Genomic DNA, 22,843 nt, shown 5'->3' on the forward strand with positions numbered 1-22,843 from the left:
GCAGCCCTCAGACCCTGTTGGTCTGATGAGAAAGCTAGAAGTTAGGACTCAATCCAAGGTTTTGCTATTTCTTTAAAAAAAAAAAAAAAAAAAAGTGCTACAAGGCTTTAATTCACTCCAGCCACCCTCTGTTTCTAGGGTGCCCCAGGCAGGGACTTTCTCCTTTCCCAGAAGACACTGAGAAGAGGAACTCTTTCATCTGGTACCCGGGGTGGACCCTGGTTCAGTCAGGCAACTCATACAGTAAGCTAGGCCTGAACCGGGAGGTAGGAAGGGCGGGAGGGGAGATGCACATGTACTACAATAGTGGGGACCCTGGGAAGCCCTCCACTGTCTCAGTGAGAGGAAGGACAGACCAAGGCACAGAGCCTCTCCCAGCCCTCTACTCTACCACGCAGAGCTCAGGACCCTGAACCAGTCTTGAAAGAATCAGGAAAGCAGAACTGAAAGGCACCTGGTATAAGTTCAGGGCAGATGTGGGAGGCTCCCACCTCTACCCCCACCACCGTGGTTACTGGGACATGGAGGGCTCAAGCAGCTTCAGGACACCGCCCACCAGATGCAGGCTGCCCGTGACCAGCACTTGGATTGCTGCAGCCTCACGGAGAACAGTGGCCCCACTGTTGGCCACGGGGTGGGCAAGGAGGCCCCTTGGGGGACTGGGTGGCTGAAAGATGGGGTCCCGGCCTTGGCTGATCCACTGTAAGGCATGGGAGATGCAGCTGAAGACAAGGGAGCTGGCACTGCAGGGATGGGGTGAGTGGGGTGCCAACAGCAAGGATGTGGGTCCACTAGGCTCCAGGTTTGGGGAACTCCAGAGATCGGAGCTATCTTGCTCCTCACCCAGGCAGTTCCAGTGCTGCTGGTGTTGGAGGCAACGGAGAAGCACCTGGTCCAATGTCACAGTGAAGTTCTGCTGGTCTGAGGGTTACGGAGACAGGCGTGTCAGTGCAGGGGACCAGGAGTGGGGACAAGACAGGGGCAGGTGCATGTATCACTGAAACAGACCCTGCTGGTGGGCCTCACAGTGGACATTATGAGAAAACAGGCTCAGTCAAGTTCAATAACTTGCCCAAGGTCATGGGAAGCAGAGCCAAGTAGTCCAGCTATAAAGCTTTTGCCAAATAAGCACTATCCCACCTACCCCATTGTCCTCATCTGCAAAACAGATGGCCAGCAGGGTCTCCAACCAGGTGGGCCTAAGTATTTCCAAGGGAAATGGTTAAAAATACAAATCCCAGAACTCTCCCCAGAGAATCTGATGTGGGACCTGAGGATCTGTAGTTTTTACACCTTTTCCAACTTTTTTAAAACACAATACATAGTAAGAAATACATTTTACATTGCAACCCAGTATTCACATCTTGCATATATGCCTGAACAGGATCTTCAAATATTATCTACCCCTACTTTATGCAATGTATGCTACTTTCTCTTCTACTCTATTTCATTTAAAGTAATCACAGGGCTGGGGATATAGTTCAGTGGTACAGTGCTTGCCTAACATGCATGAGGCCTTGTGTTTGATCCCTAGCACTGCAAAGCAATGCAAAGGAAGGAAAGGAAAGCAATGGAAAGAGAAAGGGAAAAAGGAAAGGGGAAAGGAAAGGGAAAGAAAAAAAGAAAAAGGGCTAGAAGAGTGGCTCAAGCAGTAGAGCGCCTTCCTAGCAAGCATGAGGTCTTGAGTTCAAACCCCAGTATCAAAAAAAAAAAAAAAAGAAAGAAAAAGTCAGGTCAAGACCCACTAAACTGATTCAGTAACCATCAATGGGCTGAAACCTGCATTTTGAAAATTTTCCCTAGGGCTGGAGGAGCAGCCTTCAGCTGTTAAGCCTTACAGTACCTACCAGGCAAATACAAAGACAAGTTCAAATTGAAAAAATAAACTATACGTCCCTGATAACTTTTTTTTTTTTTTTTTTGCAGTACTGGGACTTGAAATCAGGGTCAAGGCCTACACCTTAAGCCACTCCACCAGTCCTTTTTTGTGATGGGTTTTCTCACAAACTATTTATTTCCCTAGGCTGGCTTCGAACTACTGATCTCTGCCTCCTGAGTAGCTAGGATTACAGGCGTGAACCACTGGCACCTGGCATTTTCCCTGATAACTCTCATACGGTCTTGCAGCTTCATGGCACAAAGTTTGAAATGTACCAAAGGGAATCTGTACAATGAAACAAATCTGCCTCTTATCCCAGACCTGCAGTTTGGAAGCCCACACACTTCCCACAGAATAGTACACTTCACAGTCCTCTGCCCGCCAACCCCCATGAACTACACCTGTCACCTCTCACCTGCGCTGCCTGTGGATGACACCTCTGTCAGGTTGGGACAGAAGACAGCATAGTCAAACCGGCAAGGCTAGGAAGGCGAGGGGAAAGACTTGGTATCAGATTCCTGAGAGAATGTCCCCCACCCCAACTTCCTAATGGTCTCCAGAGCCAACCTCTCTGGAGGAACTGACCATCCCTGAAATCGAATGATACTGTAGAAACTCAGCCACAGCACTTCAGCTCCGCCCCCACCTGCCTCAGTGTACCCTGTCTCACCTGTGGCAGTGAAGGCGTGGCCTACAGATGGGAACAAGGGTGGTGGCACTTGTTTATGGTCACTAAGCTTGGAAGTGGACCCAAATCCAGGTTGGGGAAAGGGCTCTACACAAATGGCAGCGGTTCTGGATACAAACAACCTCGACTTCCTAGTCTGTGAAATGAGAGCTAAGCTTCTGCCCTGACAGCCTAGAGCAGCCTTAGTTTTCCCAAGCAGAAAAGGGCCACTGTGTGCTTTACGGCTGGTGACTCCTTAAACCAAACTTGAAAAGCAGGCACCCTTAGTGGCAGCCCCATTTCAAGTAGAAACTGAGACTCAGGAAAATGCCATCTCTTGTCCAGGATCATATGCCAGTGGCTAAAGGGACATGCCAGTCTAGGCCCTCCCTTCAACCCTGGGCTTGGGTGGCCACACAAGAGAATGGGGACTTCCCCAAGTACCCAGACTTTTACATTTCATCCTCAGTACCATTCAGGGGGAGAAGGAATCAGTGCCACTTATAGTACAAGACATCCAGGCCCCACAAGGAGGGGGCAAGGTTGTCGCAGAGCCAGAACCAGGGAGGGCTGCTGAGCTGCCCCATGCCCACCCCCCAAAGCTGGTTCCTCACCTGCAGTAGCTTCAGCAGGGCGGCAGGGTCTCTGTCTCCAGTGGAGTTGAAGAGCAAGACACGCACCTCGGGCCCTCTGCACCAAGGGAGAGGAGGAAGGAGGTCAAAGCAGCTCATCCCTCTCCTCCAGCCCTTTCCCAAGAACACACCCCACTCCCCACTGGTCTAGTCCCACCTTGGTCTTTATCCCAGATCCTGCCCCTCCTATGGATCTTGCCCCCAGCCCTGCCCTACACAGTGCTCACCCACTCGGCCTCTCCCTGCGCTGCAGCGCCTGGCGGTACCAGCGCACACAGGCCTGGATGCTGCTGGTGGTATGTGCGCCATCCAAGTACCAAGTGAGGGGCCCACGCAGTAACACCTGCGTCCGGCCAGGCCACTCTGTGTCTCGAAGCCCTGGCAAAGGTGGTAACAGAGTAACAGCTCAGGGATCCTACCCCACCCCAGTCTTCGACTCTGCACTCAACCTGACGGGATCCTCTGAGCGCTCTGAGGATCCTGTCAACCCAAGAGCCTCCCATTAATGTCAGTCACTAGGTGCAGAGCTTGCACTGCAGCATGGTGTGGAATCTTCCAGGCAATCCTGAGAGGGTGTTGCTACCCTGTATTAGTCCCATTTGACAGCCAGAGAGCTCTGTACTCACAGACCAAGTGAGTGCTAGAACTGCAATGTGATCAGAGATCTGTTTAACCACTCACAGCAGGCCCAGTACACAGTAGGCACACTGAAGCCATTTGCTGAAGGGGACTAACAGCATGAGCACCTACTATGAGCTGAGAATTTGGGGGGGAGAGGGCGGGGAGGCACAAGAAGCAGATGGCAGGAGCATCATCTTAAGGACCTCATGGTTTGATGATGACAGGGACAGCAGCTACCACTGGCTGGGCACTTGGTCCCATATCCTCCAGGCTCTGGGTTCAGCAGCTTAGCGAGATCATCTCAGTGAATCATTGCAAAGCCCATGGCAGTGGGTTCTACCATCACCTCATTTGGCAGATGAGGAAACTAAGGCTCAGAAAGGTTCAACTAGAACTCAGGGAGGAATACAATAAGGGAAGGTCACTACCCTTAGCACCACCTTGAACTGTCTCCATCTCCCAAACAGGAAACCAAAAGAAACATCTAAAAGGGCCCAAAAACACCTGGTGGTCCTGGCTGGGCAGGAAGTTCTGACTCACCATGCCGCATATGGGATGTGGGCTGGAACACAGGTGCCAGGGGCAGCTGCCACCGGACGCTTGGCCTGGACATCTTCAGCTCCTGGATGTCTGTGGGGTAGGTGAGGTGTGTGAGGGCCAGTGCGCTCAGAACCCTCCAAAAAGGCTCCCTGTGTGCTACCTATCTGCCTCCTCACACCACCTACTTACCCTGGTTGTTGTGGTGCTGGAGCCAGCAGTGGGCCAGCTGCAAGGCCAAGGCTGCATTGGATCTCTGGTGCTCTCCCTCCAGGCCCAGGATCAGTGGTGGCGCCCCTTCCTCCAGAGCTTCCAGTGGTGGGCACAGGTAGAGAGGACACTGTGGGGAGAAGGGCAGAGGCTGGTCAGCAAAGATGGCTAGGAGACCCTCCCATCACACCCCACACCCACCAGAGCCCACCAAGACCTGCTCCCAGAACTGAGATATGTTCTTGGTGAACAGAAGCTGGCTCAGCTCTGTCATTGCACAGATGAGCAAACAGACCCAACCGGAGAAAGCATCTACCAATCAGGACAGGACCCCCTCCCCGCCACTGCCCCCCCCAACCAAACTCACTGAGATCTGCTGGGCTCGATCCCTCAGCACGGCCAGGGGACCTTCTGGCTGGAGCACGGTGAAGGCAGGGATGCCATGCTGCAAGCAGGTCAAGGAGAGTAAGACAGGAGCTGCTGGGGCCCTCCACCCTCCTCTCTAGTCCCCACAGACAAGGATCTAGGCTGCCACTCAGCCTCCCATCCGTAATGCTTCAACTGAAGTCAGAGGGGCTCAATGTGCTGCAATCACACAGTGGAGCCAAGATAAGGACCCGAGTCTGCAGAGGCTAGGGCTCCATCCCGAGTCAGAAAACTAATGGTTCAGCCCTAGTCCTGCTTTCTTAAGTTTCCTGTGTACTTCCCTTCCCCCAGCCTTCCTGGTCACCTTAAAGATGCCCCCTTTCTGCCAGGCTATCTTCTCCATTGTGTCTCCCAGAAGACTGGTGTGATCAATGCCAAGAGAAGATACTCCACACACCACAGGCTTCCTGCAGAAGACAAAAGTGCCATGATACCCCCATCCTGAGTCTCCAGGCAGAAGGGGAGGGCTGGGCTCCTGATCACCACCTCTGTCCCTAAGAGCTACCTCACCTGATGATGTTTGTACAGTCATAAGCCCCGCCGATGCCCACTTCTACCACTGCCAGGTCGACCTGCAGAAAACCAGATGGCATGTCAGTGGAAAATGGGTGCCTGGATGCCAACTAGGAGCAGGGAGCCCCCCCTGCTGAGATTCTAGTCCCTGAGGAGTCAGATACCGGGGCCTGGGAAGGGCACGCACCTTTTCTTGGAGGAAGACATGGAAGGCCATGAGTGTAAGGAAGCGGAAGTAGGCAGGCATGGAGACACAGCTGCTGTCCTGTGCACAGGAATATGTCAGGGCCTGCAGCTCCCACAGCCTCTGCTCTGGGGAGATGGGGGCCTGGGACACACAGAACCCTGTGCTCTTCCCACCCACCAGCCCTCTGGCACAGGTACCTTGGTCTCCTCTAGTCGGTGGTAGAGGCGCCAGAAGTGCTTGGTGAAGAGCTCGGGGCTGATGGGTTGCCCATTGATGCGAATCCGCTCACGCACCTGCACCAGGTGGGGAGAGCTGCCGGGAGACCTGGGGTCATTTGTACTCCCGTCCCAAGCCCCAAGACCTTCCCTGCCCGCAATCAGACTTGTCCCTGGGAAACCCATCTGACCACGCCAGTCTGCCGAAAACTCTCCTGATGCTCCACAATACCCACAAGAGAGTCCCAGCTCCTCACCATGGCCTCGCAGGCCCTGCAAGGGCTGTGCCTCACCTCTGCTATGCCCCTGTCCCCTCTGGGCAATCTTTAGTCCCTCCGGCCACCATCGATCCCCTCTTATCACGGCTCACCCTACTAACTAACATCCCCTCCAGAAAGGAGGTAAAAGAACCCTGGCCCCAGGATGGCCTAGCATGTTCTCTAGTTCCCAACAGTCCCCAGACTTTCCCCATCACACACTCAGTTACTTTGTTAACATCTGGCCACAATGTCTATCTGTCTTCTAGACCTTAAAGACAAGGTCTTGTCTGCTGTGTTCAAGATGCATCCCCAGGCCAGTCACAAGAACTCATGGACCCAAGTCATGAGTTTTTACTCAAAAAATTATTTTGAACTCAGAACTCAAGTTCTCCCTTACAATTCTCTTGTGGGTGTCTCTATATCTGCATGCCCCCGAGAGGAGGTGCTGCCTCCACAGCAAAGCATTTCTATGTGACTTAAAAATTATATCTGGAATTAAGTTAATAAAGGGAGAAAAAGATTAAAAATAAACGGACATCTAACTATTCATGTACTATCACCTCTCTGATTTTTTTCACTATGAAAACTAAGCATTGCTATAAACTTGGGTCAAGATGATAAGTGCTAATTTAATGTTTGATGAATGAGTAAATGCTGGGCAGAGAGAGATATATATGCAGCTGACCTGCTGTGAGTGACCCTGGACCTAGTTTCACAATCCCCCATATCCCACCATGAGTCAGTACCTAAAGAATCCCGTCTTCAGGCCATAATTCCGCAAGATATGCTCAGTAAAGGCACAAGTGGAGCCCTAGAAAGAAAAAGCTTTGTGTGTACAGACCCACCCCCACACCAGCCCACCTGCCCCTGGGTCCTGCCACTCACCTTCCCCTTGGTCCCAGTGACATGGATGATGTTCAGCCGGTCCAGGTCCTCCACCTGATCAGACAGACAAGATCCCCACCTCAGTCACAGGAGTCTCAGACAGATGAGGGTGGGGGAGAGGGTGCCACGCATTCTCCCTACCTTACCTGCAGCCCACTCCGTGCAAGGTACCGTTCCATGGCTTCCAACTGTGACTGGGGGTCACTCCGTTGGCGCTTCACCTGCTCCAGGTAGCTGGCGTTGGTCTGCAGGGTGTTGAGCATCCGCACGGCATCCTGGCCACCACAGCCCCCAAGTACAGATTAGCTCAGTAAGGCTTTTAGGGACAGAGACACCCAGCACACTAGTAGCCATGCAAGGGCAACAGGCCTACGGCAGCACCAGCCCTACAAGTTGCCCCAGTCTACAAGTTAACTAATGAGAACAGAGCAATGGCATCTTTCCAGCTCTGGCAAAAATGGAAGCCTGGGGCAGTTCAGCCCCACCCAGGGAGTGCCAGGCAATGAAGGTGGCAAGGCTAACGGAACTAGCTTTGCTTCCTGAACTGGCTCCCCAGCCTTTGCCCCCTCAGCCTTTGCCCTCATTTCCTCTGTGGCTACGCTGGGCTCCTACTGGGCTCCTACTGGGCTGGGGCCAGAACCACTGAAGCCACACCCAACCCTAAAGACTCTGGGTTCCATGTTGTGACCCTAAGAAAAGCTGCTTGAAGCAACCAGATGGGGAAGTGGAGACTGTGTCCCAGGTCACCTGGCAGGTGGGTACAGCCTTAGGAGAGACCATACTAGGGGCAGGAGTGGGAACAGGTTTTTGTTCAAAATAAAGAAAAGGCCAGGCCTGGTGATGCACATCTGTAATCTCTGCAAGAGGAAGACTGAGGCAGGAGAATTACCAGTTCAGGCCAGCCTGGGCTACACAGCAAGACCATGTCTCAAATAAAACAAAACAAACAAAAATAAATGGAGAGAAATACTTAATATGAGAGGGTCTTTGAGAATTCAAATTCAATCACAGTGCTTAACCACCTTCTGAGAAATGCGTCCTTAGAGAATTTTAATTCCCTCAATCCTCAGATCCAGTGTCCCTTGCCCTCGCTGGCCCCAATTCCCTCAAACCGGTGCCACCTGCCTGGCTGGCATCAGGTTCTGGTCTCTGGCAACCGGCCCCTGGCACAGCACCTGCAGACATTTTCTGTTTTCCAGATTCTTGGGCCCTTCATTACCCTTTATTCCTGCCCCTCTCCACAACTCCACGCGCTGGGATTCCCAATCTTCTGGATTTTAGATATACTCCTTTCTTTCAAGTCTCAATTCCCGAATTCCTCCCGACTTCTTCCCCCACCCCGACCTGCCAGGTCAGATTCCGGGGACACCAGAACTCCTAAGCCCCCAGCTAAGCCCGTGGACCTCTCGGTCCTACAACCAGCACCCCCTTCCCTCTCTAACGTGAGACACTACAGACTCAGAATTCCCAGATGCGGTGGCCGGGGCCCAACTTCCTGGCCCTTGTCCCCACCCCCAGAGTCCAGGATGTTCCCGCCCCAGGACGCCCCAGCCTCAGGCGCCGGGTTCCCCCTTCAGCTGGCGGAGCCCGGATGCTGTGTCGCTCAGGCCCGGACCACGTGTCATAGCACTACGCCTAAAGGCCACCTGATACTCCATGCCGGGCTCCTGCGGCGCCGGCCACGCGCTCAACCCCCGCCGCGCCGCGACCTCGGTTGTTGCACTACGAGCAGAAACGGCTGCTAGAGACAGAGCTGCGCGCAGATGGCGCTGCGCCCACCACATAGTCTTGATGCCGCAGCAAGCGAGGCCCTTGGCGCGAGTAAACCTCCCTTGCCCCGCCCCGCCCCGCCCCTGCTCCCCGCCAATCAGCGCCGCCCAAGACTCCCGCCCCGCACCAATGAGAACTGGCGCTTTCCCTGAACCATCCTTGTGAGGGGCAGGACGTAGGGCCGACCCACGGCGTCTCCATGTTTCTTTGGGGTACGCTCCCTGGCGTCCTCTCATTTAAAGAGACACGCGCTCCTCTGGTCACCTTCCTTTTACGGACCCTGCCACACGTCCGAAAATAACGAGTGCCAGCCAGTCTGCAGCCCTCAGCTCTGCTCCGGGCCACAACCATCTCTGAGCCAAGATAGAATGACAGAGCTGGCACCTCGTGGAGGTCACTGAATTCCAACCCTAAAATTTCCAGACTCTGCAGGCAGCAGAGATGAGGCCGCTACCCTCATCTGGCAGCCAAAGCCCAGGCACCTACATCCTGGAGCCTCTAACCTAACCGACCCTGAGCTGCCTAGAGGCCTTCCTGGAAGAAGCGACATCTCCAGAGGGTGGAGAGGTTTCCGTGCTGAGAGAGGAAGAGCCGCACCTCCATCTGGTTGGGCCGAGTTGCTCCCCAGTATGCTGGATCCAGCAGGACTTCGGAGCCCCATAAGGAGTTTGAATTTGGCTGACGTTAAAATGGTTTAAGGAGGGAGGAAGGACATGATCGGACTTTCACTTTGTAAACTCCCTCGGGCTGCTGCTACGTGGAGAATGGATAACTGTGGGCAACGAACTGAAATGAAAAAGTGAAATCCTAGCCAGGGGCCGCTGGTTCACGCCTGTAATCCTAGCTACGCAGGAGGCAGACGGCTGGAGGATCGATGTAGAGCGCTTTCTCGAGCTCCTGGTTTTCCTGACCTAGCTGGGGGCGACTAGACTAGAGATGCAGAAAGGGCAGAGGATAGAAGACAGACGTGCAGGAAGTTGGGGCTCAGATGGAGACGCACAGCAGCCTTGTCGCTTCTTTTCTCTTATTCTTTAAAACCTTACTTCTAATGGCTTTCTTTTCTGTTCTTTAAAGTCTCTTCCCTTAGACTCGCTCTGTCCCGCGTTTTAATCTCTCTTAAAGTCTTGGCCCTCAGACTTGCACTGTCCCATGTTTCCTCTAATCTCTAGCATAACTCAGCAGCCCACCAATCAATCAACCCCCATCAAAAACCCCTGCGGCCTCCTTCAGCAGTCTGTTATATCCAGTGGTAAGCAAGGAGGTGGAGCAAAAGTTCTCTGGGAGGGGCGTGACATTGTAACAAGAGAAACCTGTTTTCCTACTTCTCTGAACTTAAACAATTTAGGAAAAGTGGCTGTGCTGCCTTTTGCCTCTGGCTCTCTTCTGTGGCTGGGGCCATGCCCAACTCAGCCTGTAGATCATTGAGCACAACCGTGCTTATGTCAAGTTCTCATAGGCTTCTCATAATCCACTCCCCACAGATTGAGGTTCAAAGCCAGCCCAAAAATAGTTCGAGAGACCCTATCTGGAAAAAGGCCCATCACAAAAAAGGGCTGGTGGAGTGGCTTAAGGTGTAGGCCTTGAGTTCAAACCCCAGGACTGCAAAAATAAATCCTTGGACAGCTGAGGCCCAGAAGGAGGGAGAGGGTGAGGCAAACCCGCTGTGGGAAGCCCTTGGATAAAAGTCATTCATTCAAATGACTAATGGGATTTCAGTCCCTCCCTCCCTCCTTCCTGTATTGGGGGTAAATATTTGTCAGAGATTGTTTGATTTCAAAATAAGCAAATGATGTTTTAGGAAGACTCCATCATTGGCTGGACTTCAGCTCTTTGCACACTGCTGGGGTGCTGTGTGTGAGGAGAGCACGCCTTTCCCAGAATGACCCAGGCCACTGGGTGGAGAGAACTAGCTCATGTTTTCTCTGCATTTCCCTCCAAGTATGGATTTCCATGAACTGCCTCACTTATCCTTAGCCCATTTTTTTTTCTTCTTTCCTTTTTTTTGAAACTGAGTCTTGCTATGTAGCCCAGGCTGGACTTGAACTCCTGATCCTCCTGCTTCCTTCTCCCCAGTGCTGGGATTATGGGCATGCACCACCACACCCAGCTCTCTTGGTACATTTTTCTAATGTCTGTTCATCTTCTTCTTGTCAATTATAAAAGTACTTTGTGAGCTGGAGTTGTAGCTCAGTGTGGGATGTAGCTCGGTGGTGCAGTGCTTGCCTAGCATGTGCAAGGCCCTGGGTTTGATCCCAGCACCAAAAGAAAAAAAAATTGCTGTGCTCAGTGGCTTATGCCTGTAATCCTAGCTACCTGGGAGGAGGTGATTGTGAGCATCACAATTTGAGCCCAGTTCAGGCAAAAAGTTCTTAAGACCCCTTCTCAACCAATGGCTGAAAGTGGTGGCTTTGTCATCCCAGCTAAACAGCAGAAATAGGAGGATCAAGGTCCAGGCTGGCCAGGGCATAAAGTGAGACTCTAAGTCAAAAATGACCAACACGAAAGGTGGTGAGGGTGGCTCAAGTGTAGAGGAATTCAATCTCCCAGTAGCACCAAAATAATAATAAAAGTATTTGTGACCCACTTATAGCCTATGATGATAATTCTAGCTACTCAGGAGGAAAAATGAGACCCTACTATTAGCAGTTAGCCATGAGTGATGGGGATATGCAAAGAGAACCTAAAATGCATGATTCTTCAAGGTCTGTGAAAGAAAAACATCATATTTAAACTTTCCAATTCCTTTGAGGTTTGAACTCAGGGCCTTGTGCTTGCCAAGTAGGCACTCTACCACTTGAACCACTCCACCAGCCCAAACTTTCCAGTTTTTTGGTTTTTTTTAATATCTTCTCTTGTACTTATTTCGTTATTTTTTGGTAGTACTGGGGTTTGAACTCAGGGCCTCACACTTGCTAGGCAGGCACTCTACTGCCTTCAGCCACCTCCAGCCCCTTTTTGTGTTGAGTTTTCTCAAGATAGGGTCTTGAGAACTATTTGCCTGAGGCTTAGCTAGGATTATAGGCGTGAGCCAAAAGATGACTGGCTCAATTTTTTTTTTTTCTTTTTGCGGCATTGGGGTTTGAACTCAGGGCCTCACGTTTGCTAGGCAGGTGTTCTCATCGCTGGAGCCACTCCGCCAGCCCTAACTTTCCAGTTCTTAACAGTCTCTATTAAGATCAAAATAACCCACCAAACCCACCAATGTCATGGGATGTCAAAAGACGTTTTTGAGTCTCCTACCCACCCGAAGGTGGGTAGACATCAAACGGTTCCTAGAACAATAAACAAAACAAAGACCTAGGCCTGTAAACCACACCACAGGGATCAGGTGAGCCCAGTCATCTGTACCTGTGAATTCTGTGGATCCGTAGACCTACCCTAGCCTCATGACCTGAATAGTGGCTTCTGCATGGTAGGCTGGTTCTGAGAGGGACTTGATGCTCCAAGCCCCTTCTACTTTAATAAAAACTTGTGTCACAGCAAAAACAATTGTCCCTCTCTACCTTTCCTTCATAGATGACCTGCTTTCACCCCTGAAAGTGTCATTATTCTAATAAACTTTTACTTTCACTACATTTCCTTGTCTTGCCTGAATTATTCTCTCACTGAAGAATTGGAATAGCTGTGCTGACTATCTACTAAAACGATCTCAAAAATAATCAAAGCAGCCTGGCACTGGAGGCTTGCACCTGTAATCCTAGCTACTCAGGAGGCAAAGATCAGGAGGACTGCAGTTCAAAGCCAGCCGGGCAAATAGTTTGAGAGACTCTATCTCGAAAACACCTAACACACACACACACACACAAAAGGGCTGATGGAGTGCTCAAGGCATAGACCCTGAGTTCAAACTTCAATACTGAAAAAAAAACAAAAACAAAAACCTATAATTCTATCTACTCAGGAGGCAGAGATCAGGCAGGAGGATCAAAGTTCAAGGCCAGCCCAGGCAAAATGAAAACAAGATCCTATCTCAAAAATACCCAACACATAGCTGGACACTGTGGCTCACACCTGTAATCCTAACTACTCAGGAGGTAGAGATCAGGAGGATCACGACTTTGGGGATGTAGCTCAGTGGCTGTTTGCCCATTACAGCAAAAGAAGAGGAGGAGAAGAAAGAGGAGGAGGAGGAGGAGGAAGGAGGAGGAGGAGGAGGAGGAGGAGGAGGAGGAGGAGGAGAAAGGAGAAGAAAGGAAAGCATCTGTGTGTCACAGATAACAGTGCTTGGTTCTGTGCTCTGTAGGGCAAGGATTTTTTCTAGATCTGGAGACTCCTTTGGTGTAAGGTGGGAAGCCCTGCTTGTCCACATTCCTGACTTAACTGGGTTCCTTTCTCTTTGCCTCTGACCTGCTACTGTCTTTCCCCAGAGCTGGTGGACTTACAGTGCTGGCCCTCTGACCCTTGAGCTATACGCTGCAACTCTGATTAGAAACAAATACAGACATGGAGCCAGACGCCAGTGGCTCACACCTGTAATTCCAACTACTTGGGAAGCTAAGATCGGGAGGATTGCAGTTTGAGGCCAGCCTAGGCAAATAGTTCTTGAGACCTCATCTCTAAAATAACCAGACCAAAACTGACTGGAGATGTGGCTCAAGAAGTAGAGTGACTGCTATCCAAGCCTGAAACTCTGAGTTCAAACCCCAGACCAAAAAAAGAGAAAAAAACCCCAAACAAAAAGTACCCCACCTTGTTCCTACTTTTAGCCAGGTGTGGTGACTCATGTCTGCAATCCCAGCTACTCCTGAGTTGGAGGCAGGAGGATCTGAGTTCAAGACCAGGCCAGAGGCAGGTAGCTAGACCTTGTCTCAAAAACCAAATGAAAAGTGGTAGGATTCTTGTGCACCGTGCTCAAGGCGCTGGGTAATCCTTAGTACAACAACAAAAACAAAAAAACATTTCTACTTTTTATTTTGTTTTCAGTTCTGATATTTTTTGGATGGATAATATGTCATATCATTCAAATAGTTAAAGGACAAAAAGGTACAGAGCAAAAGCCTTCCCTGGGAGCCCACATTCCAGCATCTTAATCCCCTCCCCAAGGGCAACCAATGTTTCAATTTTCTGTGAATTTCTCAAACATATTTTATGTATTTACAAGCAAATACACAAATACTACCTTTTTATGCTCACAGATAGTGACAGACAATGTATAGGTGAGTCTATATTGTACTTTTTTTTTGTAGTGCTGGGGTTTGAACTCAGGGCCTACTACACCTTGAGCCACTCCACCAGCCCTTTTCTGTGAAGAGTTGTTTTTTTTTTTGAGATAGGTTCTCTGGACCTATTTGCCCAGGCTGAGTTCTAACCATGATCCTCCTGATCTCTGCCTCCTGAGTAGCTGGGATTACAGACATGGCTACATTATACTTTTTTCCATATACCTTTTTTTGTTTATCAATTTTGTTTTTGAGAGTCTCACTAACTTTGCCTGGGCTATCCTCAAACTCTGGATTCTCCTGCTGATGCCTCCCGAGTATCTGGGATTACAGGCGCAAACCACCATGCCCAGCCACTTTTTTTCTTTTTTTTACTTTTATATACAGGTCCTCATTTTGGACTATGTCAGTATACGAGAGCTGCCCCACTGACTCATTTGTTTTTTCAAACTGTATAGTACTCCTTGGTGTGGAAATACTATTGTCTAATTTGGCTGTTCTCAATATTTTGTCTTCTAAACCCTGCTGCAGTTGGTAATGTTTTACCCTCATCATTTCTCCTGTGTTTGAGCAGAACCAAAGGATAAATTCCATGAAGTCAATCGCTGGGTCAAGGTAACTTGTACTTGACATTGTTTTGATACATTGCCACTCCTTTGCACAACTGCCTTTTATTGGAAAAGTCACCAATGTTCACAGAAGGAATTAGAAATCCAATCATTCACTCTCGAAGGGAAGCACCTCAACACTGGTGCTGCCACGAAGGCATTCTGTTCCCACTTTCCAGGAAGAAAGGAAGCAAAGCTGATGTCAAAAGAGAAAAAAAGAGGGGGCCAATGGTGCATCCACCATCCACACGGAACGGATCTGCAGGTGCGCATGGAGGAGTGGACAAGGGGCTGAGGGGCCAAAGTTAATGGGCAGCTTTATCTCTTACCTTTCCAAAGGGAAAGGATGGTGTTCACGCATTAACACATTTGGTGAGAATTTGTCTCTGCGCCAGACCCTGGGCTGGATCCCAGGGACACTGTCGGGAACAGGTTATAAGGTTCTATTAATGGAGCACTCAGTCCAGGGGCTGAGAGGGCATTAAGAAAGGAAATTCACTACAGAATACGTATTTGCAAACCCAGACCAGAGCATTGCTAGATGTGGAAGGTTGAAGTCCAGAGATAGCTTGGGGTCACACAGTGGGGGCCGTAAAAGCTCCACTTTGAGCCCCAGAGTGGTCTCTCTAAACTCAGATCTCCCTGAATTATTGCCCTCTCTCTGGCCCCATTATGCCCTCAGGATTAATAAAAGCACAAGCCCTGACCCCTGCCCACCTCATCCACACTGCAGAGCACAGTCCTGGCCAGTGCAGGACTTGGAGAATTGGCCTTGGCCTTGTCCACCTCCCTGCTTTTGCTCACAGAATTTGTCTCTGCCTGACACAGCCTCTCTAGTGATGGTTGTCTTTGCTTTTTTGAAATGAGTTTTTTTTTTTTTCTACTAAATATTAAGTGCCTATCCCTGTGTTTGGTATCTGCCATTTGATAAAAACTATGTGAATTAGGGATAATACCCATTTGAAGGTGGAGAAATTGAGGCTCAATCCAACCGAGAAGTTGAGGAGAGTCTGTATGTGGTGAAACCATGACTCAAATCTGTATTTGCTAACTAACATCCATCCTTGATCCTCACCATTACCTGCCTGGTCTCTTGGCACTCTCTGCTGTTCATGTGTTTGCTGTGTGACCCTGGGAAAGTTGCTTCATGTCTGTCATCCTGATCCTCAGTCTCCTCCATAGCAGGATGAGGACTGAAAGGAGTTCTGAGCTGGGTGCTGGTGGCTCATACCTATAATCCTAGCTACTTGGGAGGCTGAGATCTGGAGGATTGAGGTTCAAGGCCAGCCCATGCAAATAGTTCATGAGACCCCACCTCCAAAATAACCAGAGCAAAATGGGCTGGAGGTGTAGCTGAAGCACAAGAGTGCCTGCTTTGTAAGCCTGGAGCTCTGAGTTCAAATCCCAGTCCCACCAAATAAAAAGAAAGGCGCTCTGTCCAGTTCCTAGCTAGCTCCTGGGCATATCCAGAGGGGTCTTGACAAGGACAAGAGTCTTCAAAGACTACCACTCCCTAGAGAGTGGACCCAGCTGCTCCTCCCCACCTCCACCCAGGGTTCTGTGGAGACCAGGGAGGCTCGAGCTCATTGGCAGGTGTATGCAGAAGCCCCTCCCTCAGGGAAAAGGTGCATTTCTGATGGCTACTCCAGGGTTCTGACCCCCTTGGCATAGACAAGGATTCTCCTACCCCAAATATCAACACCCAGCACCTACAAGGAAATACTTTCCTGTAACTGGGGGTCAGAAACATTTCCTTGGAGCGTTCCACATTCTTGGTTGGCAGCCTCTCCTGATCCCTGCTCTGGCTCTGGATATAAAGATATTAATAGATATACGTATTTTTGAGATAGCCTGCTCTGTAGTCTGGACCCTCCCGTCTGTAGCGTCTGCCTGAGTGCTAAGATTATAGGTGTGGGCTACCACACCCAGCTAATTTGTTTTTGAGGAGGGAAATGTAACCATGGGCCTTGACCCTGCAATTCCACTTCTAGAAATAACTTATACAATTAGTTTGTGTTCAGAGATACACCTGTCTCAGGGGGCAGGGGACACAGTTGATGACACCCTCTTCCTGAAACTCTTCTCTGGGCTTCCTGCCAGCTCTTGCACTCCTTCCCCTCCACAGGGCATACCCTGCTGGTCACACCTTCTTCTCCTCCAATCTCCTTGTCGGATGGGCCTGGGCTCAGGCCTGTCTGTCACAGAGGAATCCTATGACCCAGGTTTGTGATGACATCTGACTTGCAAACGTCACTCACGGATGTCCACAGACATCTTAAACTGACTGCACCCATTCCACCTGTGCTTTTTTTTTTTTTGGTACTGGGGTTTGAACTCAGGGCCTCACACTTGCTAGGCAGGCACTCTTACCACTTGAGCCAGCTCAAGGCCAAAGCCAGGCTTCAGTCTGCATCCCCCTCACACCAAACACCACCCATCCCCAGGCTGTGCACTCTCCCTCGGCCCTCCAGAGTCTATCTCTTCCCTCCAGGCCACCTGGTCTACCTGACAGTCTCCTTGCTGCTTGTCCTCCTGACCCCTAACCATTCCCATCACCTTTTTTTGGGGGGTGGGGGGTACTGGAGTTTGAACTCAGGGCCCACACCTTGAGATACTCTACAGCCTTTTGTGTAGAGTTTTTTCGAGATAGGGTCTCGTGAACTATTTGTCTGGCTTCGAACCGTGATCCTCCTGATCCTCCGTGATCCTCAGGATCTCTGTCTCCCGAGTAGCTAGGACAAAAGGTGTGAGCCACTGGCACACAGCCCACAATTATCTTTAGTGCAAGTCAGCCCTTGTCTCCCTGCCTAAAGCCCTCCAGCAGGTCCCAGTGCATTGAGGATGGATGGCAGATTTGCACGTCTCCATCACAGACCAGCACTTTGGGCCTGCTGGCCTTCTCTCTGGTCCTCAGACATACCACACCCTTGGCCCCCTATGCTAAAGTCCATGAGGACTGAGGAGTGCTAGGATTATCCTTAATACACAGACCAGCAAACTGAGGCACAGAAAGGTTACTCAACTAGCTAGAGGTCACACAGAGTGAATGCATAAAACTCAGGTCTTTGCACTGGTCGTTCTCTCGGCCTGGAATAGTCTTCCCCCAAGTTTACAGGAACAACTCCTGGTTGTTCCAGAACATTCTTGCCACATGCATTCTGTTGGCCACTTTTAGCTTTTGATGCATGTGGTTTTATGTCCATTTCAAAATAATTTTTTTTTTTAAGGATTGAGTATTGTGAATCATGATATAAAAAATGTTCAGAGAGCCAGGCGCTGGTGGCTCACGCCTGTAATCCCAGCTACTCAGGAGGCAGAGATCAGGAGGATCACGGTTTGAAGCCAGCCCTGGCAAATAGTTTGAAGGACCCTATCTCGAAAAAATCCATCACAAAAAAGGGCTGGTGGAGTGTCTCAAGGTGAAGGCCCTGAGTTCAAACCCTAGCACTTCAAAAAAAAAAAAGAAAAAAATGTTCAGAGAACAAACCAGTGTGGTCATTATTTGTTAAAATAATTACAATTTGGCAAGAGGCATAACTCAAGTGATAGACAGCTTGTCTAGTGTGAAGCCCTGAGTTCAAACCCCAATACCACAAAAAAAAAAAAAAAACAAAAAGCAAAATAAAATAATTATAATCTAGAAAACTGCTGACACTATTCCCTAAATGCTAATTGTGATTAGCTCAGGGTGACGAGATTAGGGGATTTTGTTGCTTTTTTTTTTTTTTTTGAGACAGGTTTCACTATGTAGCTCTCAGTCTGGTCTTGAACCTGAAATTCTCTGCCTCAGTTTCCCAGTGCTGAGGAGCTGGGTGGGACACCACATCTGACTTTAGAGGTGACTTTTGTTCATTTATCTCTTATAAATTTTCTCCTTGAGAGTCACAATTGGGAAAAAGAACTAGCCGGTCCCTACAAAACGGGGTGACTGGTGTCTTGGGGCTTCTCTTCAGCATTTCTCTTGTTTGGAAAGTAGGAATACTGAGGCCCAGCGACTGGCCAGAACTGACCTGGAACCAGGTGTGGCTCATGGTGAGCCAGGCCATAGCAAAGCTGGCTTCTGTCCTGCCTCCTCCCTGGGGTACCTGAGTGTTCTGGCCAAGGCCTTCTTCTTGAACCTGGGAGCAGCTGTCTACCAATTTTCAAAAGAGGAAAGCCTGGACCTGTTTTTCCTATATGGTACCTCATGCTTGAAGCCCAGTGGTCTTTGGCACCTGCTGGGGGCGGGGCGGGGGGGGGTTAGTGAAATCTATTGAGCTCCTCCAGGCTGGTGCTAAGCATTGGGAAGGAGGGGCTGGCACTGTCACCCCCATTTTGCAAATGGGGAAACTGAGGACTGGAGGGTAGTTTCTTGCTAAGCCACCAGCAAGCAAGTGGTAGAGCAAGGACTCAGTGTAAACCCAGTTTCAATGGACTGCCATGGCTGCTGCTCCCTTAGCTCCTCTCATTAGGCTGGGACAACCCTGGCTAGGGTTTTTAATTCGCAACACGGGTTTCCCTAAATAAGAATTAATGTGTTTTCTAGACACCGGCACGGTACGGAGACCGTTACATATTTTGCCTCATTTAACCCCACACCCTCCTTTAGGCTGTCGGTTTGTTTTTTTGTTGTTGTTGTTCTTAGTCTCACTCTATAGCCCAGGCTGACCTTGAACTCATGATCTCTTGCCTTAGCCTCCTGAGTGCCGGCATTACAAACATGCACCACCACACGGTGCCAAGGTTGTGTTCTGACGTCTACTTCTCAGAGGAGACAAGGGCCTAATAGTAAAAGTGGCTTTGTCATTTACAGGGACTGTTATGCTAAGTCCCAAAACCCAGGCTCCACTCTAGGCCTTTCCTGGTCCCTGCTCCCACCCAGGTAACCTTGACCACCTGGTTGATGGGGCTCTGGCCTTGAGCTGGCTCTTACTGCAGAGGGAGCACCTCCACCTGACAAGATGCCCCATGAAATGACACCATGTGTAGCCCCTGGCACAGCTCTCTCTCTCCCTCAATGAGGGAAGCAGAACCCCAGCTCCAAAAGTGCCCCACCATGTATCCCCAGGCTTCTCTCTGGAGCTCTGGTCTCTAATAGCCAGGCCCTGGATGACCTTGCAGGGGTGGCTGCTCTCCAACCCTGGTCCTCTGGGGCCACCTTCCTCCACTGCCTGGCAGAAGGTTCTGTCTGCTTAGAGCAGCTGGGGGATCTCACCACTGCAGTTCGCAGCAGAGCTTCGGATTGTGATCCTGAGGGAGGGAGTTCCATCTGTGCTCCCCCTGCTACAGAGGAGGAAGCAGAGGCTGGGTGATGCAAAATAACCTGTCTGGCATCTGTCATGATGTGACTCCAGACCTCCTTCCTGGGACCCCTGCCACCTGTGTGGGCTCCCATTCCCAGTTCATTTGTCTCCACACGAGCCAGGCTGGAACCCAGGGTGGCTCTGCAGCCTGCATCCAGGCCCATCATCTCACTGAACCCCACCTCTAAGGGCTGCAATGAGGCTAAAGGACAAGGTGCTGGGCCAGAGTCAAGTAGGGGCCACTCAAGCTGAGTTCAGAAATCTCCAAATGCAAAGCCTGAATTCCTCTTGACTTTACATGTGGTGACTGTAAAATGCAGGTAATAACGGTCCACTCCTAAGACCTCTACCTTGAGTTTCCCTGAGCCACACTGAGTGACGGCTTTGGGGAAGCACTAAGCCAGGCTGAGGGTGAAGCTGTGCAGCCAGTGGGATCCCTTGCCTCTGGGGCAAGGCTCCTGATGGCAAGGCTTTTCCCAGGGCCTCACTGAATATAATCCTTGATCCCCTAAGGGACATAATAAAGGAACAGACTTGAACAGGGCACTGGTGGCTCACGCCTATATACTACTCAGGAGGCAGAGAGCAGGAGGATTGCAATTTAAAGCCAGCCCGGGCAAATAGTCCCTTGAGACCCTATCTCATCACATAAAAGGGCTGGCGGAGAGGCTCAAGGTGTAAGCCCCAAGTTCAAACCCTAGTACTGCAAAAATAAATGAATAAATAAAACGAACAGACTTTGTTAGGCAGACATACGTGCCTGAGGTCCCCAGCTCTCCTACCTGGAAGGAGGCAGTTCTAGTTGCAAAAGGACATCCAGTTGGGCCTTGCTGCTCCATGGTCACTTTCCCACCAGAACTTCTTAGCCACTGGTCAGGACACAGGCAGGGACCTGGCTCCTTTCATTCCTTGGTTTCCAGCTTCCCTCCTGGGTGGGGAACAAGTGACTCAGAAGTAGAGCCACCTCTTCCTAGGCTGCAGTGGGGACATGGGGCCAAGCTAGGCTAGACGAGGGAGGCTCTCAAGGCCTCTCCTACTCTGCTGGGACCAGAGACAAAAGTTCTGACCTCTCTGGTCCATAGGGAGAGTTACCTGATAGGTTCCAGCCCTCATTCTAGGATTGGCCCAGGGATGACCTTGCTCGGCCTGGCTAGCGTCCTGACTATAGAGCCAGTCAGTACCCTTGAGTTAAATAACAACTGGGCAGAGGTTAAAGGTGAACAGTAGGAGGGAGGTGAGGGGGTGGAAGGGGATGAGGAGGGAAACGGGCACATGTGGGAAACTTCCAGACCTAGGGGCTGGAATTCCTACCATGGTGTCTGGGGTTGGCTGTATCTAGCCTCTCTTCCAGCCCTCCTTATCACTGCCCACTTCCCCTTACAGTTACGACCCATTCTGCCCTTACCCTATCAGACTGTGAAGAAGGATTGGAGAAGGACATAGGTCCAGCACAGACATTGGGTACCCTTGACTTAAGAGTCCAAATCTGTTGGAAAAGGCCTGTTTCACTAGACTGAATCCCTGGCCTGAATACATATGCAAAGCTGGGAGCTAGTGGCTCACACTTGTAATCCTAGCTACTCAGGAGGCAAAGTTCAGGAGGACCGTGGTTTGAAGCCAGCCCAAGGCAAATAGTTCTCGAGACCCTATCTTGGAAAAAAAAAATACAAAACAGGGCAGGTGGAATGGCTCAAGTGGTAGAGTGCCTGCCTAGCAAATGTGAGGCCAAGTTCAAAACCCAGTACCACCACCAAAAAAATAAAAAAATAAAAAAACCCCAAGGAAAGTAGAACATGGTGGAATGGTGGTTTCTGATCCAATGCCACCCTGACCCCCTCAGCCAACCCCTCTTCCACTTTGTTTTTTCACAGAACTAACTCCATCAGACTCGTTTGGACCTACTGAAACATGAGTTCCACAAAGGGTAGGGGTAGGCTCAGATTTGTTCCCAGCTATATTAAGTTTAGAACCGTAGACACCCCACCCCCAAACAAAAGCTGAATGAATGGATGAAACCATCAAGGCTATAGAGAGAGGGCTGAAGGACATAAAGACTACCATTGTATAGTTGTTCAGAAGAAATTTCTGCAATGGAATTTACTGGGTCAGAGAATATGAACCCTGGGGCCAGTGTAGATCAGTGGGAGGGCACTTGCCCAGCATGGGTAAGGCCCTGGGTTCCATTCTCCAGCAACCCACCCCACCAAAAAACTTTTGTTTTCTATCCTTCACAGAAAACATTTTTTTCGGGGGTGGTACTGGGAGTTAGTTGAACTCAAGTGTCTCACACTTGCTACAAAAGTGCTCTACTTGAGCCACTGCCAGCTTTTTGTATTGGTTATTTTTGATAGGGTCTTCCTTTATGCTTGGGCTGGCCTAAACTTCGATACTATGAGTGCTTCCCCATGTAGTTGGGATGAGATTACACCAACCATTGGTTGAGACAGTCTTATGAATTATCTGCCTGAGCTAGTGCCACTGTGAACCACAATCCTCCTCTCATCTCTGCCTCCCAAGTATCTAGGATTACAGGCTTAAGTCACTGTGCCTGGCCACAGCAAACACTCTGAGTAACTAAGCTACCCTGTGATTTTTGTCACTTGTTAAGACATTCAAAATCTGCCAACAGCCAGTAAGACACCTCACTAGTTTTGTTTTTTGCGGTACTGGGGGTTGAACTAGGGACTACAAATCGAGCCACTCTACCAGCGCTTTTTTGTGAAGGGTTTTTTCCCCGAGATAGGGTCTTGCAAACTATTTGCCTAGCCTTGCTTCAAACAGTGATCCTCCTGATCTCTGCCTCCTGAGTAGCTAGGATTACAGACATGAGCCATCCATGTCCAGCACCTCAGTTTTAATTTCTGGGTTGTGGTGCCCCCTCCAAGTTCAAGTTCTCCCAGGACCTCAGAATATGACCTCATAGCCAGATGCTCACGCCTGTAATCCTAGCTACTCAGGAGGCAAACATCAGGAGGATCGAAGTTCAAAGCCA

General features: G+C 50.1%; 1 protein-coding gene across 5 annotated transcripts; it reads right to left on the reverse strand.

Moving 5' to 3' along the window:
• Nucleotides 1-90: 90 nt before the first annotated feature.
• Nucleotides 91-22,840, reverse strand: Fpgs (folylpolyglutamate synthase). 5 transcript variants are annotated; one of them, XM_074053134.1, is made up of 15 exons: nucleotides 20,634-22,840; nucleotides 7,179-7,307; nucleotides 7,033-7,086; nucleotides 6,894-6,958; nucleotides 5,870-5,984; nucleotides 5,673-5,750; nucleotides 5,483-5,544; nucleotides 5,277-5,379; nucleotides 4,914-4,991; nucleotides 4,529-4,676; nucleotides 4,340-4,429; nucleotides 3,406-3,556; nucleotides 3,161-3,236; nucleotides 2,295-2,361; nucleotides 91-921 (listed from the first exon to the last, which is right to left on the reverse strand). In XM_074053134.1, the coding sequence occupies exons 1-15, from the start codon at nucleotides 20,688-20,690 to the stop codon at nucleotides 512-514; spliced, it is 1,683 nt and encodes a 560-aa protein (XP_073909235.1). In that variant the 5' UTR covers nucleotides 20,691-22,840; the 3' UTR covers nucleotides 91-511. The 5 variants fall into 5 exon arrangements, with proteins under 5 accessions (XP_073909235.1, XP_073909236.1, XP_020019864.1 ...); XM_074053135.1 differs by lacking the exon at nucleotides 20,634-22,840 and adding an exon at nucleotides 9,400-10,497; XM_020164275.2 differs by lacking the exon at nucleotides 20,634-22,840 and adding an exon at nucleotides 8,679-8,863.
• Between the last annotated feature and the right edge of the window lie 3 nt (nucleotides 22,841-22,843).

This window comes from Castor canadensis, chromosome 13, assembly GCF_047511655.1.
Source record: "Castor canadensis chromosome 13, mCasCan1.hap1v2, whole genome shotgun sequence".
Taxonomy (NCBI): domain Eukaryota; kingdom Metazoa; phylum Chordata; class Mammalia; order Rodentia; family Castoridae; genus Castor; species Castor canadensis.

Excerpts from the sequence above, each read along its gene's own strand:
- Fpgs (XM_020164275.2), bottom strand. The coding sequence starts at position 8,816 with ATGTGGTGGGCGCAGCGCCATCTGCGCGCAGCTCTGTCTCTAGCAGCC. Across the intron at positions 7,308-8,678 it reads AGCCCGGCATGGAGTATCAG|GATGCCGTGCGGATGCTCAA; the intron begins GTGGCCTTTAGG and ends TGTGGTGGCCAG. Across the intron at positions 5,545-5,672 it reads ATGTCTTCCTCCAAGAAAAG|GTCGACCTGGCAGTGGTAGA; the intron begins GTGCGTGCCCTT and ends GGTTTTCTGCAG.